Source organism: Ochotona curzoniae, unplaced genomic scaffold (assembly GCF_017591425.1).
Source record: "Ochotona curzoniae isolate NIBS_2020 unplaced genomic scaffold, NIBS_Ocur_1.0 scaffold_3208, whole genome shotgun sequence".
Lineage (NCBI taxonomy): Eukaryota > Metazoa > Chordata > Mammalia > Lagomorpha > Ochotonidae > Ochotona > Ochotona curzoniae.
In genome coordinates, this window is record NW_024467106.1 from 43114188 (window position 1) to 43128223 (window position 14036).

Sequence of the window (14036 nt, forward strand, 5' to 3'; positions counted from 1 at the left end):
TATTAATCTAAGTCCTTGCCTAGCTCAATCACTATGCTGCTGATAGAATAACCTTTTAGTAGTGTAATGCTGGTCTTACCTCTTGAGGGTAAACATTCTTCTAGTGTCATGCCTAGTAAAATCCAAACTTGTGCAATGTGCAAAATCTTTCATGATCTAGTACCTGCTTTTTAGTCCCATTTATATGCCTATTCTTCCAAAATTTTCTTGCAAACATTTTGGGTGCTAGTTTTGCCTTCATTTTTTTTCTTACACATTCTTATAGACTATACATTTTCCATCCAAGACAGGAGACTCAAAGTGTGTTGGATTGAAATAAGGAAGCTGAATTATATGAAGCCAGGTTGTTGGGGCTAAGTAGGCTGCTTTATTTTTACAGACTAAAATTAGCATGGTTTTCTAGACTTCAAGAAGGTAGTCAGATGGAGAAACATGTTTGCAAGACATGATTCCAAGAGGATTTACTTGTCAGAAACAATCACATTTTTCATTCTCATAGGAGTGGAATGTGCATGTTTTGGGGAGCATCTACAGTCTGCAGCACATTTAAACAATACCATAAAACAAGAGGGTTGTGAGAAAAAATAGATTCCATGTAATTTGTGATGTCTCAAGCCTTACTACTCTTGTAAGTGTGGCCCTTGGACAGTAGACTTAGTATCTCTGAAGCTTTTAGAAATTCAGCATTCCAAGCTCTACCCTGACCTACTAAATCAAAATTTTCATTTTCAACAAGACCCCAAGGTGATTCATATTAAAGCTTGAGATACACTGGCCCTAGAGGGTTTTGGAAGAAAGGCGTGAGAGTTTTATAGAAGGAATTAAAATTTTTCTCCCTGGTAGGAAAGAGTCACTGGGAGAGAATGGTCAAATGTGCACCATATGTCCCCTTAAGTGACCCTGATGACACAATGTGGAAACATCTCCCATGGGTGGCCAGATATGTTCCCAATTGTAATTTCACAAGCTGCCAATAAGCCTGAGGGGCTGGATAAAGAACTGCCTGAAAACTATCAGAAGGGAGCTTTTGTAGGTAAGAGAAAGATGATATCTCCCCAGAGGTGGAAAAATGGAGGGCTCATGCCTCTTTGATTATGAAGCACATACATTATGTCACTGGGAATAAGAAGGGCTTGGTAGAGGTCCCAGAAAGGAGCCTCTGCTTGGGCATGTTGATTGGCCAGTGGTGAACATTAGCCCCAGACTCACTTGGGACACAGATGGCTGAGGAGATGTAAGCGAGCTCTGTGGCCAATAACATTCGATCTTCATTAGGGATGGCCACAGTATGTTAACTTAATAAAAAGTTGCAAGTGATTGTTTTCCAAGGATCATACCTGGGGAGAGACGTGGAGGGACATGATTTCATTAACATCTAGACAGCCAATTCTGACAAGTTTTGAGTTGTAAATTATTCCCAAACTTTTTAGTCACCTTGGTTCATACAGTTAACACAAAGCATTAAAATGCTGTTGCTTTAGGAAATCCCAGATGGCCAAGCTGAACAGTGGTGTTCGGATGGCAAAAAATGCAGAAACGTCAGCTGCTAATCAGGATGTCAAGGGTTGGCACTGCTAGAGTCTTGAAACTCCACTCTACTTGGCTGGTGAGTACCACCTCAATTTCAGACCTGACAGGTCTGCAACAGGGTTTGTTTTTAATCTTCTTTTTCCCTGAGAGAAAGATATTTGCTGGTTCACTTCCCAGATGTCCAGAGCTGAAGCAAGTGACAGGAACTTTAGGGGTCCTTGCCATCCATGTGGGAAACTGATGACTTGAGCCTCGGCCACTGTGCTCCAGGGTGGGTAACAGCAGAAAGCTCAGCTCAGGAACTGATCCAGGTGTTCGGATGAAGGACATGGGCATCTTATATCCACTAGGTGAACTACCAGACAGGTTTGAATACTAATTTTGAGACAAGCAGTATATCCTACATATGATATATTGTATAATATTGAGAAAAGCAGTGTATGCAATACATCATATGTAGGATTTTATTGACAACAAAGAAAATCATGGGTGGAAGTCCTTGGGAGAAATGGAGGGATCGCCGAGCATGGCAACTATTAAGGTAAGTGTACTGTAATACAAAGAAAACTGAAAACCATACATCTTTTGAACTTAATGTGAACTCTCCCTGATGTTTTTGAAGATGTTAGAGGTTTTACCTACTTGGACTGAAGAAAACTTAGGCCTTTAGGGATGGCAAGAGTTCCTGAATGTTACTCAGTCTGACCTGACCCCAAAAGAGGAAAAGAGGGAGTTTGCTGTGAGCACTCAGCCCCTCTGGGCTGCTGCTGGGACTGCATAGTTCAGATTGGCACCTCTAAAATCTTTAGTTTGTGTTGATTTCAATTTTAGATCACAACTGAACCTAGAATGTGTTCTCCAGAGTCATTACTTTTCCTGCAGTATATTCGGGGGAGGCCCCAGGACTAGGCTCTTGGCGTACAAGGAACCCTTATTCTGACATCTCCTGAAGCTCCACTGGGACTTGGTGTGTTAGACTGCAGGCAAGAGAATTTGTTTGTGGTTGTTGGTTTCAAAGTGACACCAGCTAGCTTTCAATTTTTCATGGCTTGGAGTGGTAGTTTTCTACCTCGGTAACACATCAGAATCACCTGGGGAAGTTTCTAAAAATAACTCAAGCATATATACCACCCAGAGCAATTGACTTAGAATCTGTGGGGGGCACCCCACCACTTACTCTGAAACATTTCTCCATTATTTTTAACCATGCAATCCAGTTCATCTCCACAGTTCTGAGTGGCTTTCCTGTGAAAAGCATTAGCCCCAGCACAGCCAGTAACAAGAGGCACCCTTATGGAAGGTGAATCTGAAGAAAAAGGTGGAGGGGCAGGTGATGAACAGAGACTGGAAAGAGGGAAAGCAGCCCAGTGCGCGTGAGAGAAGAGCATCAAACTCTGGGCTTTAGGAATGATACTGGGTGGTGTCAGTAACAGGCAGATGTGAAAAGTCAGTTGTCACAAAGGAGATAGCATCTAAGTAAAAATGTAACCAACCCCTCACCTGGCCCCAGCTGGAGAAGGCCCACTCCACACACAGGTGCTGGTTGCAGGCTTGGGTGTCCACTGGCCGTTTGGCGAGCTGGCTGCACATGTCATTGGACACGGGTGTGGAGATTCCAGAAGCTTTGAGCTTCTGACAGGTCACCCGACGTGTCTGGACACCTCCGCCGCAGCTCCGGGTGCAGGCAGACCAGGACGTCACCATCCACCTGCGGGACAGGAAGAAGAGTCAGGGACTTCCCTAAGGTTAGCCACGGGGGGAAAGGAACGGTGTCCATCCTGCTATCTTGCTTTCCGCGCACAGTGGCCACACTGTGGGGAATGGCCTTGGTTCATTTCAACTCTCTAAAAACATTGATACCTCACTTGGGAGAAGGTTATGGCTTTTGATATGAGATTATCTTGGATTTTCCAGGTAGACACTGAAATGTCTATCGCAGACGTTGACAGAAGATAGAGGTGGGCCAGGCTGGCCATGGAGTAACATAGCCACGAGCCAAGGAGCACCCAGAGCCCCAGAAGCTAGAAAGGTACAAGAGCAGATTCCCCTCTGGAGCCACTGCAGTGGTGAGAGCCTGTCAACACCTTGATTTTGGACTTGCGGCTTACAAAATGGTGAGAGAATGCATTTCTGCTGTTTGACACTGTGTCTGGCAATTTGTTTTTATCAGCCCGTGGAAACTAATGTAGTTGAAAAACTGACTAGAAAGGTACATTTTGAAATGTATATATTTTAAAGTCTCTGCATGCAGGGGGCCCTCAAAGTTCATGAATTTTTTTTTTTTAATTGGAAAATCAGATATACAGAGAGAAGGAGAGAAGCGAGGAAGATCTTCCATCTGTTGACTGGAGCTGCACCAATCTGAAGCCAGGAGCCTCTTCAGGGTCTCCCATGCAGGTGCAGAGTCCCAAGGCTTTGGGCCATACTTGACTGCTACCCCAGGCTACAAGCAGGGAGCTGCCAGGGCACAATCTGATGTCCATTTGGGATCCTGGTGCATGCAAGGCAAGGACTTGAGCTGCTAGGCTAATGTGCCAGGTCTGAAAAATATGTATTATGAATATATAATGCAAAGATTTCAAAACTTTAAAAAATATTTATTTGAAGAGAAAAGCAACAGAAAGGAAAAAAACAGAGCTGCTATCTGCTGGTTAAATACCCAAATGGCTGCCAGGGCTAGATACCCAGGCTGAGGCCTGAGTATCTGTACTATCTGCTGCTTTCCCCAGAACTTGAGCAGGGAGCAGAGTGGCTCACTCTTGAACCAATGTTCTGAGACAGGATGCCAGCATTGTAGGCAGCTTGGCTCACTGTACCTCAACACCAGGCCCAAAGACTACAAAAACTATTTTGGGCCAAAATAACTTAAATTTCAGGCTCCCACCACCGTTCTAAAGGATCTTCCTATGATGAACATTAGCAGCTTTAGTTTCACTGAAGGATGTGTGGCTGGTGATAGGACTCACTGAGATGGTGTGATGTGGTGAGTGCCCTTGGCCTGCAGTTCTGACACTTCCCAGGATGACACATAGTTCCCCAGAGATGTCTAAAACCAATCAGGTTGTCACCTGATGCAGGTCAGAGGCAACTGGGGTCTTCCATGGAGTTTATATTTTCTGGTAGTACTCGGTGTACTTGAAGTCATTTTGCTCACATCTCCAGAAACATACCTAGTTCACTGCAGCTTTCTGGAGCCACAGCCGACCTCTGGAGGTCTCCTGTTTCTTTCAGGGTTGTATCTGTACTGTGGAGAGTTCTGAGAATGTTAGGTGCAGAAGTGAGACTGCCCAAGCTGGGGACTAAACAGCCAATTTATAATCTATAGTTCTTGGCACAGGAGGGATTTCCTTAGCATGTGTGAACCTGGGATAGTTCTCAAGGATGAGCAAAATGGAATAGCTTGAAAAAATTTAGTGATTTTTCAGCCCTTTCATGTAATCTAGGGGAAAACATTTTTTTGTTGTTCTTCGCAGGGGGTTGGGGTGAGTGGACAGAATGATCATGAAATGGTTGGAACAGCGACCTGAGGGAAGCTCCCAGTGCTAATCAGAAAGAAAGCCAGGGCAATGCTTGCTTTGTGAAGACAGATGCTGAAGTGACCACAGACCTGGGCAGGAACAGCAGTCCAAAGCAAGCCTGTCGCCACTTCCTAGCCCAGTGGCTCCACATCTGGTTTTTGGGAGAGACATGTAGCACGGAAGGGGAGTAAATTTCTCCTTAACCTGGATCTGTGGTTTATTTAGCTTTGTGGCAACTTCTCTGCCCCTTTGCTGTGTGCAGAATTCCAATCTACAGAGGCAGAGCAGCTGAGGAAAGAGGCATGGGGCGTTTTAAAATGCTCTGGAGGCATTGAAACCCAAGTAGACATAGCCATTATTGTTACATTTGCAGAGGTGAATTAAGTTGATTGACTCTGACCATCACCAAATCAAATCAAAAAGTTCCTGGCATGTCAAAAATCTCTTCTTCATTTCACACAGCTTGGCAAGGGCAGCCGTCCAGCCTCTGATATCCCTGGTGAATGTCAGATCTGCACTTCAATCCATTTTTATTTCCTAATATATGTTTCAGCAATTTTCCAGGAGCCTAGGGGTGAGGGTTGAGAATGGAGAGGTATGGCATGGCCTCTGTTACAGTTCAGGAAGGGTATAAAAGGACATTAATCATTCCTGTGGAAACCTTCCCGTCAGCAAGTCAAACTGCTGATATTAATGAGTGTGTTTCATATTTCATTGAGTCTCTCTTGGTTTCAGCTCCTCCTCATGACTCAGCTGGCAAAACACAGAGCAGTGCCTAAGTAGTGTTAAGAAAGTTCTGCCACTAAGTAGCAAAGGGGCATTGCAGGGGTTAGCCAAGTCTCTAAGGCTTGGGGCACCACATTGGTGCCAATGTCAAGGCCATCTATTATCCCAGTGGCTACTGCCTGGAGACTTAGAGTGCTCAGTGGGGCTTAGAACTTCTGGGAGCATGAAGAAGACATAGGAGGCAGACACTCTGGGTGGAATTCCAGGCTATAAAAGGAGCCCAAATGCAGAGACTGTCTGCCCAAAATGAAAGAGACTAGGAAGTGGAGAACTAGTTCAACTTCAGTGAGTTTTAGCCTTTTTTAAAAAGAAGGCTAAGTTGGAATGTTGATCAGCACTAGTATTTAGAATAATTGAACTAAAAACACCATTTTGTTCTTTCTTGCCAGGCTCATCATATCTTTTTGTCATCAGCTGTCCCAGTGACAAGATGATAGAACAGAGAGAGGCGCTCAGGGAGCAGGATTTGAGCATGGCACAGAGGTCTGCCGCACCTATACCTTTAGGTAAGAACAATTTGGATTGTGTTTCTCTCTGCCCAGTGCTGGCTCAGGGCTAGCTGTCAAGTAGGCTCTAAATCAGGGTGCATCCAGCATCAACACCTGCCACACTCACCTCGATGGGCAGTCTCTCCGGTTGCAGGCGACGGGCTGCACAGCAGGGCGAATCTTCCCTGCGCAGTGAGTGGGGTTAACCTCCGTGCTGTTGAGTAGGCATCTCAGACGGGGCTGCTGAATGCCCCTGTTACCACAGGAAGCAGAGCAGGTTGCCAGTCTATCCACTGACCACCAGTAATCTGTGCAGGGTCATAGGTGAAAAGAGGGTGTTACTGTCCACACTATGCCTTCTGAATGAGGAAGGGTGGCTGTAGCCATCAGGCGAGAGAGAAGGACTATTATGAATGAGGCTCTATTCTTCAGCAGGCTCTATTCCCAAGTCTTGTGGTCACGAGGAGCCTCAGTTAACTCATCCATAAAACAAGAACAGTAACCCTCACCTCATCAAGCTCTTATGAAGACTATATAAAAATGCATGTAAAGAGGTTTGCCCTGGCACATACTGAATACTTAATCTATGGGCCTTGCTCTTCTTGCCTTAAAATACACCTATGGAAGAAGCTTGGTTCACTGTAAAGTGACTTTGAAAATAATTAATTTCACAAATTCTAATTTATCACATCAAAAGTGCCTATTTGAGTTGTATTTTGTAATTGTTGCCAAGATTAGCCTATTCAGAGGATTCATTTCTACAAAGGAAATCAGTAGGAAAGATGTTAAAATGGACCAGGCTATATTTACTGTTGGGTGTTTCTTTGCAAGTATGTGTAATACCAGTTTTGCAGTTAGGCTAAGAAATGTTCTAGTGTCTTTCCAACTGAAAACCCTAAACAAGTACCTATCTGGGTGGGGAAGGAAATGCACATTGTTGCTCTCACTTAAGATGATCACACACAGCTTCTACAGCAAGGCCAAGTTTGGGCTCACTCACAACTCTTTCTTGGTACTGTGGTTACCAGGCATTGTGACCTGCTTGTGTTTCTGCAAGACTATTCCAAGAGCCACTTTGGCTTCTTGATTTATTCTCTGACAGGGGCAAACCAAGGTGCCTGGACAACCCTCCACAGGCGGGTGGATTTCAAAATGATCTGCAGACATAGCAGCAGCCCCATCTCTCCAGGCAGGAAGCAACTGGCTAATGCGCTCGCAACTGCTCAGGCCAAGAGGTATTTTTTTTTTAAAAACAAATTAACAGGGCCCGGCGCGGTGGCGCAAGTGGTTAAAGGTCCTCGCCTTGCACCCCCGGGATCCCATATGGGCGCCGGTTCTAATCCCGGCAGCCCCGCTTCCCTTCCAGCTCCCTGCTTGTGGCCTGGGAGGGCAGTCGAGGACGGCCCAAGGCTTTGGGAACCTGCACCCATGTGGGAGACCCGGAAGAGGCTCCTGGCTTCGGATCGGCATAGTATCGGCCCGTTGCGCTCACTTGGGGAGTGAATCATCGGACGGAGGATCTTCCTCTCTGTCTCTCCTCTCTGTATATCCGCCTTTCCAATGAAAAAATAATAAAAATAAATCTTTAAAAAAAAAAAACAAATTAACAGCAATCCTGCAGTTCTGAATGACTTTATTGTTTGTGTGATATGTGCTAGCCAAGTCAGCACACTTGAAGCTCATCTGCCTTTGACTTATAGCTATGCTTGGCTTCCAGAGGAAGAGGCACTCTTGACTTCCAGGCTGTGCTCAGATCGGGGGCCTGGTGGCATAAAGTATTGCCTACTTAAAAAAAAAAGCCATGGGTCAACTTCTATTCTACCAGAGCACTAGGTTTTTATCAAAGCACAAAATGCAGCATCCAAAGCCTGCAGGTTTTCTTACCTTGGATCACTAAAGAAGCCTTCTGCACAAGCATCCCGGCTTCATTTTGAGCGAGGCAGCTGAATTCCCCTTGAAATTCACCACTGAGATTTGCAACCTGAAGGATCTGTCCAGCTGCCAAGATGTGATGTGTCAATCCTGTGGCAGTAGCAATGGGCTGCCCTCCGTGGAACCAGGTAATATTGGGAGTGGGGTGACCTTTGACAGGACAGCCTAGGAGAGGAGAGAAACATGCTGTTCTAAGGCTGTGAAGCACACAGTCCTTGTTGGTTGTTTCAGTATCTCTAACATTTGTATTGTTTGTCAATCCAAAGCAACATTTTATCCTCTGGGTTTGTACAAGGGTGCATTCTAGGAAATGTGTGATTAAATTAGTAATCTATCATGTGGGGAATTTAATATTTCTTAGAAAGGAATGTTTTGTGTTCTGTAAGCGTAAATAATGGGGCAATCAATATTCATTGAATATTACTTTCAAATTAGCATAAAATCAGCATAGGAACTATTTGAAATTTTTTTTTTTTTTATTGTTCCTTACATTGTATTATGTAGTACAGTTTTATAGGCGCTGGGGATCCCCCCCCACCCCTCCCATACCCCTCCCCCCATGGTGGATTCCTCCACCTTGTTGCATAACCATAGTTCAAGTTCAGTTGAGATTCATTGCTTGCAAACACATGCCTAGCATAAAGTTCAGCGTCTTATTGTCCAGATAAGTTCAGTGGCCTCTTGGGGAGACCTTCTATGGTCTGAAGATAGGTCTAACAGAGTAAAGATCCGGTCAGTTAAAAGCCCCAACAAGGCCTCAGTATCAATATACAACATTATGGAATTAATTGACATAGTAATGGGTAGACAATATGTTAAAAATAATGCAAGTTCCATTCTTCGAAACATCTGGGTTGAGACAGTATCAATGACAGGTTCAAAAAATAACCAACAATCAAACAAAAAATTACAGGTTAAATCAAGGCAAACATGTGGTATCTAATCTTTTGGGATTCACTCATTTCCCTTAGCATTATAGTTTCCAGTTGTGCCCATTTAGCCACAAAGAACTGCATTTTGTTTTTTTTAATAGCTGAGTAGTATTCCATGGAGTAGATGAACCAAAGCTTTCTTATCCAATCTTCTGCTGATGGGCATTTCGGTTGCTTCCATGTTTTTGCAATTACTGATTGTGCTGCAATGAACATAGGGATGCATGTTGGTTTGTCGTAAAACAGGTGTTTTGGATATATTCCTAGGAGTGCTATTGCTGGGTCATATGGTATGCAGATTTTGAGTTGTTTGAGTGTTCTCCAGACTGATTTCCATAAAGGCTGTACCAATTTGCAGCTCCACCAGCAGTGGAGTAGGGTTCCCTTTTCCCCGCATCCTCGCCAGCAAGCGTCGTTGGTGTTCTTGTTTATGTTCTTGTTTAAAAATGCTACGTGTTGGGGGAAAAGCAGCATGCTATATATATGAATCACTAAAGAATCAGACTTCAATTATGAAAACTGATACCTGCCTCCATTTTACTTATGTGATTTGTCAAGTCCAAGTTTTTTTTTTGACAGATGAGGAAACAATTTTAACTTGACAAAAAAGAGCATGGGAGGTAAAGGTGAGATCCTCCATCCTCTGGGGTTGGGTCATGTCTCCCTCATGGAGTCATGCTCCTCCCTGCCTTTCCCAAGCACATTAGTAAGCAGCTGCATGTAGCAGCTACACTTGTTACACCCACCACCTTGGCTATATTTCTCCATAAATTAACAACTTTGGTCTTGGAAAAAAAAAAACAGAGCTGAGGACAATGGAGTAAGACACTTGGGTGATTATGTCCCTACAGAGGCATTGATTTCGACAGGTATTCATGCCCAAGTCATCTTGACAGGAGCTGAGGAAGTAGAGAAACCACATGTCCTGCTTTTGGTATACTAGAATGCACGGAAGGAGTTGCCCTCATCATTCTTCCCTGGACTTCAAGTATCTCATCATTGAGAGAGAGAGGGGAAATAAAGTCCAGTGCCAGGCCTGCTATAAATAGTCCCTGTACAATGAATCTTTTGATGTTCTTTAGCCAGGTATCTAATCAGAATTTCAGCCTCCACTCCATGAAAAGATTGATTCTACAGGGACTATGTATAGCTCTGCAGTGGCAGCAGGAGGAAATACCTTGAAGCTCACTATTAGAGCTTCTATAGTGAGACCCAGGTAAAGGCCATTCAACTATAGGGTCTTAGTGCTAGTCCCCTAGAGTGAGACAGCATCAGAGAAAGACCAGAGGCCCCTATACCACCACTGAACTTGTAGACTAGCCCTGTCCCAGCATCAGATGGAGACTCACACAGATTAGATGGGACCCTGCATCTGTACAGCTCTGGTTCAACCGACCTTACTGTCAGCTTGGCCAGCCAGGAAATTGAGTTTAACAACACTCCTCCCTCAGCTGTAGGCAAACTGCAAGACTGTAGCCAACCGGGAGTAAAGCACCAAGTGAACAAAAGGCCTGCAGCTTGAAATTGATAACTATCACCCTGGGGCAGGTACTAATGTCCTCTGTCTACACACCTGCTCCTGTGGGCAGAGCCCCTGGACTTTACAAGCGGAGGCCCAAGGCCCTGCAACTGTCTTCAGAACTGGAATGCCGTGGCCCCAGACATGGTATTCTAAGGGCTACTATTAAGGTGGTGGACACTTTCTCAGACAAAAGAGGAATTTCATGCCACCACTGTGAGCAGAATATTGTATATGGAAAAATTATCCTAAAGCATCAACCAGCCAGTTAAAATTGCCTACTCAAATTTTTCACTGTAAAAACCAGGCGATATTGCACCATTAAACACTCAATAGTCTAGTAATAGATGCTAAAGAAAAGGAGATTGGAAAATAATGATTACAAGAGAATACAGACATTTCATCAATCAGGGAACAATGCATGATATAAAAAAATTAAAGGAAATAGCTGTACTTGTTCTTTAGTTATTTTTGAAGCTTGCTAAAAGTTGAAACATGAAATATTTAATATGCTTGATCTCAATTTGAAAACGGATCTTTTGAGCAAAAACAGGATAGCTTCCAAGATTTCTGGGGGCACAAATGATTAAAGATTCAAGTTTTAGGGATATCTCATGGAAAGGAGCAGTAAAATGTTTGTCAAGTAATAACTTTTTTTTTTACCTTTTAGAATGATTTGGACTAAGACCAGCATGGCGGCTCAATAGGCTAATCCTGCAAGCAGTAGCATCACAAATGGGTGCTGGTTTATGTTCCAGCTGCTCCACTTCCCATCCAGCTTCCTGCTTATGGCCTGGGAAAGCAGGTGAGAATGGCATACGTCCTTGGGAGCATGCACCCACGTGGAAGGCCCAGAAGCAGCTCTGGCCATGCAGGGAGTGAGCCAGCAGATGGAAGATCTTTCTGTCTCTGCAAATCTGATTTTCCAATAAAAGTAAATAAATCATTTTTACAAAGAATTTGTGCTTTCATTAAATGAAGCCCACAGGATCCCAAATGTACATGACCAGGAAAGCTCCTCACGATAGCACTAACACAGAATTTTGAATTATGCTGGAGAAAAGCATAAAGGGACAGTCAAGTGGGGGAGCCGTTAAATAGATTTCCTGGCATACACCTTACAGGCAAGCAAGGAATAGTGTGATACATTCCAAGTTTTAAAAGAAAACAACCAAGTATATACTATCTCCCAATGAAGGAGAATGAGACTTTCTAAGTTGAGTAAAAACTGAGGGACCTTAACAGCAACTGAGTACCCTCAGAAAGTCCTGCACAAAGAACGACTTGCCATGACACCATGTGAAAATTTGCAAAGTTGCCTAGTAAACAGCAAATATGATTCTGAATAAACATTTCAAAAATGATAGGATGAAGTTACTACCAGTTATCAATGAGAATTTAGCCCACTAATACATTTAAAGACACAGGGTAGCTGATATTTATTAAAAATATCAACTGATATGCTGCCCATAAGAAACTATCAGTGAAGACACAAATAGTTCAAAAGTGAAAGGATGTGAAAAGACTTTCTATGCAAATCATAACGAGGAAAGCAAAAGTGAGACTGACAAACTGTACTCGGGTGAAAAATACTTGGATAAATTGACAGAATCTAAAGACATTGGTCATAATAATGATCAAGGAATCAATTCAGAAAGAAGATACAATAATTGCAAATGTGTAGGTACCTAATGCAGAGCGATGAATCTTAAAAAATAGAGATGACCAGATCCGTTCAGAAAAAACTAAAATGTACTATTTTAGACCTTAACATTTCATCAAACAATTGTAGAAAACATTTTCTCATCACATGGAGTTTTTTCTAGGATAGCACAAAACAAGTCTCAACCAAATTTAAGCAATTAAAAATCACCTACCTTTTCTGAGAACAATAGGGTGAAACCAGAAATTAGCAACAGAAATTCTAGGAAGCATACAAGTCCACTGAGACTGAATAGCATACTTCTGAATGAGTAAGTCGCTGAAGACATCAAAAGGGCAATGAAAAATGGCTTCAAACTACTGGAAATGGAACTATAAATATAACAATAGCATCTACATGAACAATAGTTCTAAAATGCATCTCAAAGAAGCAGAACAACCAAGAACAAAACAAAGTTTAGAGTAGAAGTGAAGTAATAAACAATAAAGATTATAAATTATCAATGAAATAATTTAAACATCAGGTTTATTGCAGGGATCAGAGCACTTCATTGTGGGACATGACTATTTCAAGCAGCAACTTAACCTGCTGCACCAAAGGAGCGACCTCAAGTGTGTGTGTGTGTGTGTGTGTGTGTGTGTGTGTGCACTTTGGAAAGAGGAATGAATCTTTAGCTAGACAACCTGAAGAAAAAAGACTCAAATTCTGAGATGAAAAAGAAGATATCAATACCAAAAGATGTGTAAAAGATCATTAGGGGCTATTACGTAAAACTATACACTAGCCAATTAATAAATCTAGCGTAAATGAATATATTTGTGGATATCCATTAACTTATGCTACTGAATCATGAAGACAGAAAACCCGAACAGGTCAATAATAAGCAATGAGATTAAATCAGTAATCAGACGTCTCACCATAAAGAAAAGCTCAAGACCAGTTAAGCTTTATTGCTTGATTCTACCAAACTTTTAAGGAAGACTAAACACAACACAAAGTCATCTTAATTTACTCCAAAAGAGAGAACTTTTTCAAAGTCATTCTATGAGGCTGTTTATTATTTTGATTCCAAAACCAGACAAGGGTTCATATCCCTGATGAATACAGATACAAAAATTCTGGTCAGAACACTAGCAAAGTAAACTCAGCAAAATGTTAAAAAGTTCATTCAGTATGACCATGTGGGATTTGTCTCAGAGATAATAAATCACGCCAGATGACACGTTTTACATCACTCCTAATAGAAAACCCAGGTTAAATGTGGAATGAACATCTCTCAACAAAGATGACAAAACTGCATTCAGCATCATATTGACTGTGTAAAAACTTGAATACTACAAATGGGCATAGATGTCCATGTTCACTACTCATATTCAATATAATGCTTAAAATTTAAGTCAAAAACAGCTAAACAATAGAAATAAAGGACATAGAAACTGAGAATATCCAATTACCCTTGGTTACAGGTGACAGTTCTGTATGTAAAAAAAAAAAAGATGTCACCAAAAGACAAAAATGATGAATTTAAGATAAAAAATTAATGCATATTTTTATACACAAACAATGTAGATATTGAGAAGGAAATATTAAGAGCAATTCTATTCATAATACCTAGTCAAAGATCTTAAAATCTTGTAATAACTGTAACTAAAAATAGGAAAAAATCTA

At 42.3% G+C, this 14036-nt stretch overlaps 1 protein-coding gene across 2 annotated transcripts in view; it reads right to left on the bottom strand.

The window, feature by feature from the left end:
* Positions 1-14036, bottom strand: part of ADAMTSL1 (ADAMTS like 1) — a 385347-nt gene that overhangs the window by 9166 nt on the left and 362145 nt on the right. For both annotated transcript variants that reach the window (XM_041004529.1, XM_041004530.1), the window contains 3 exons: positions 8207-8419; positions 6450-6630; positions 3031-3238 (listed from right to left, as the gene is read on the bottom strand). In XM_041004529.1, the coding sequence (XP_040860463.1) occupies positions 3031-3238; positions 6450-6630; positions 8207-8419 (602 nt within the window). The remainder of the gene's footprint in view (positions 1-3030; positions 3239-6449; positions 6631-8206; positions 8420-14036) is intronic.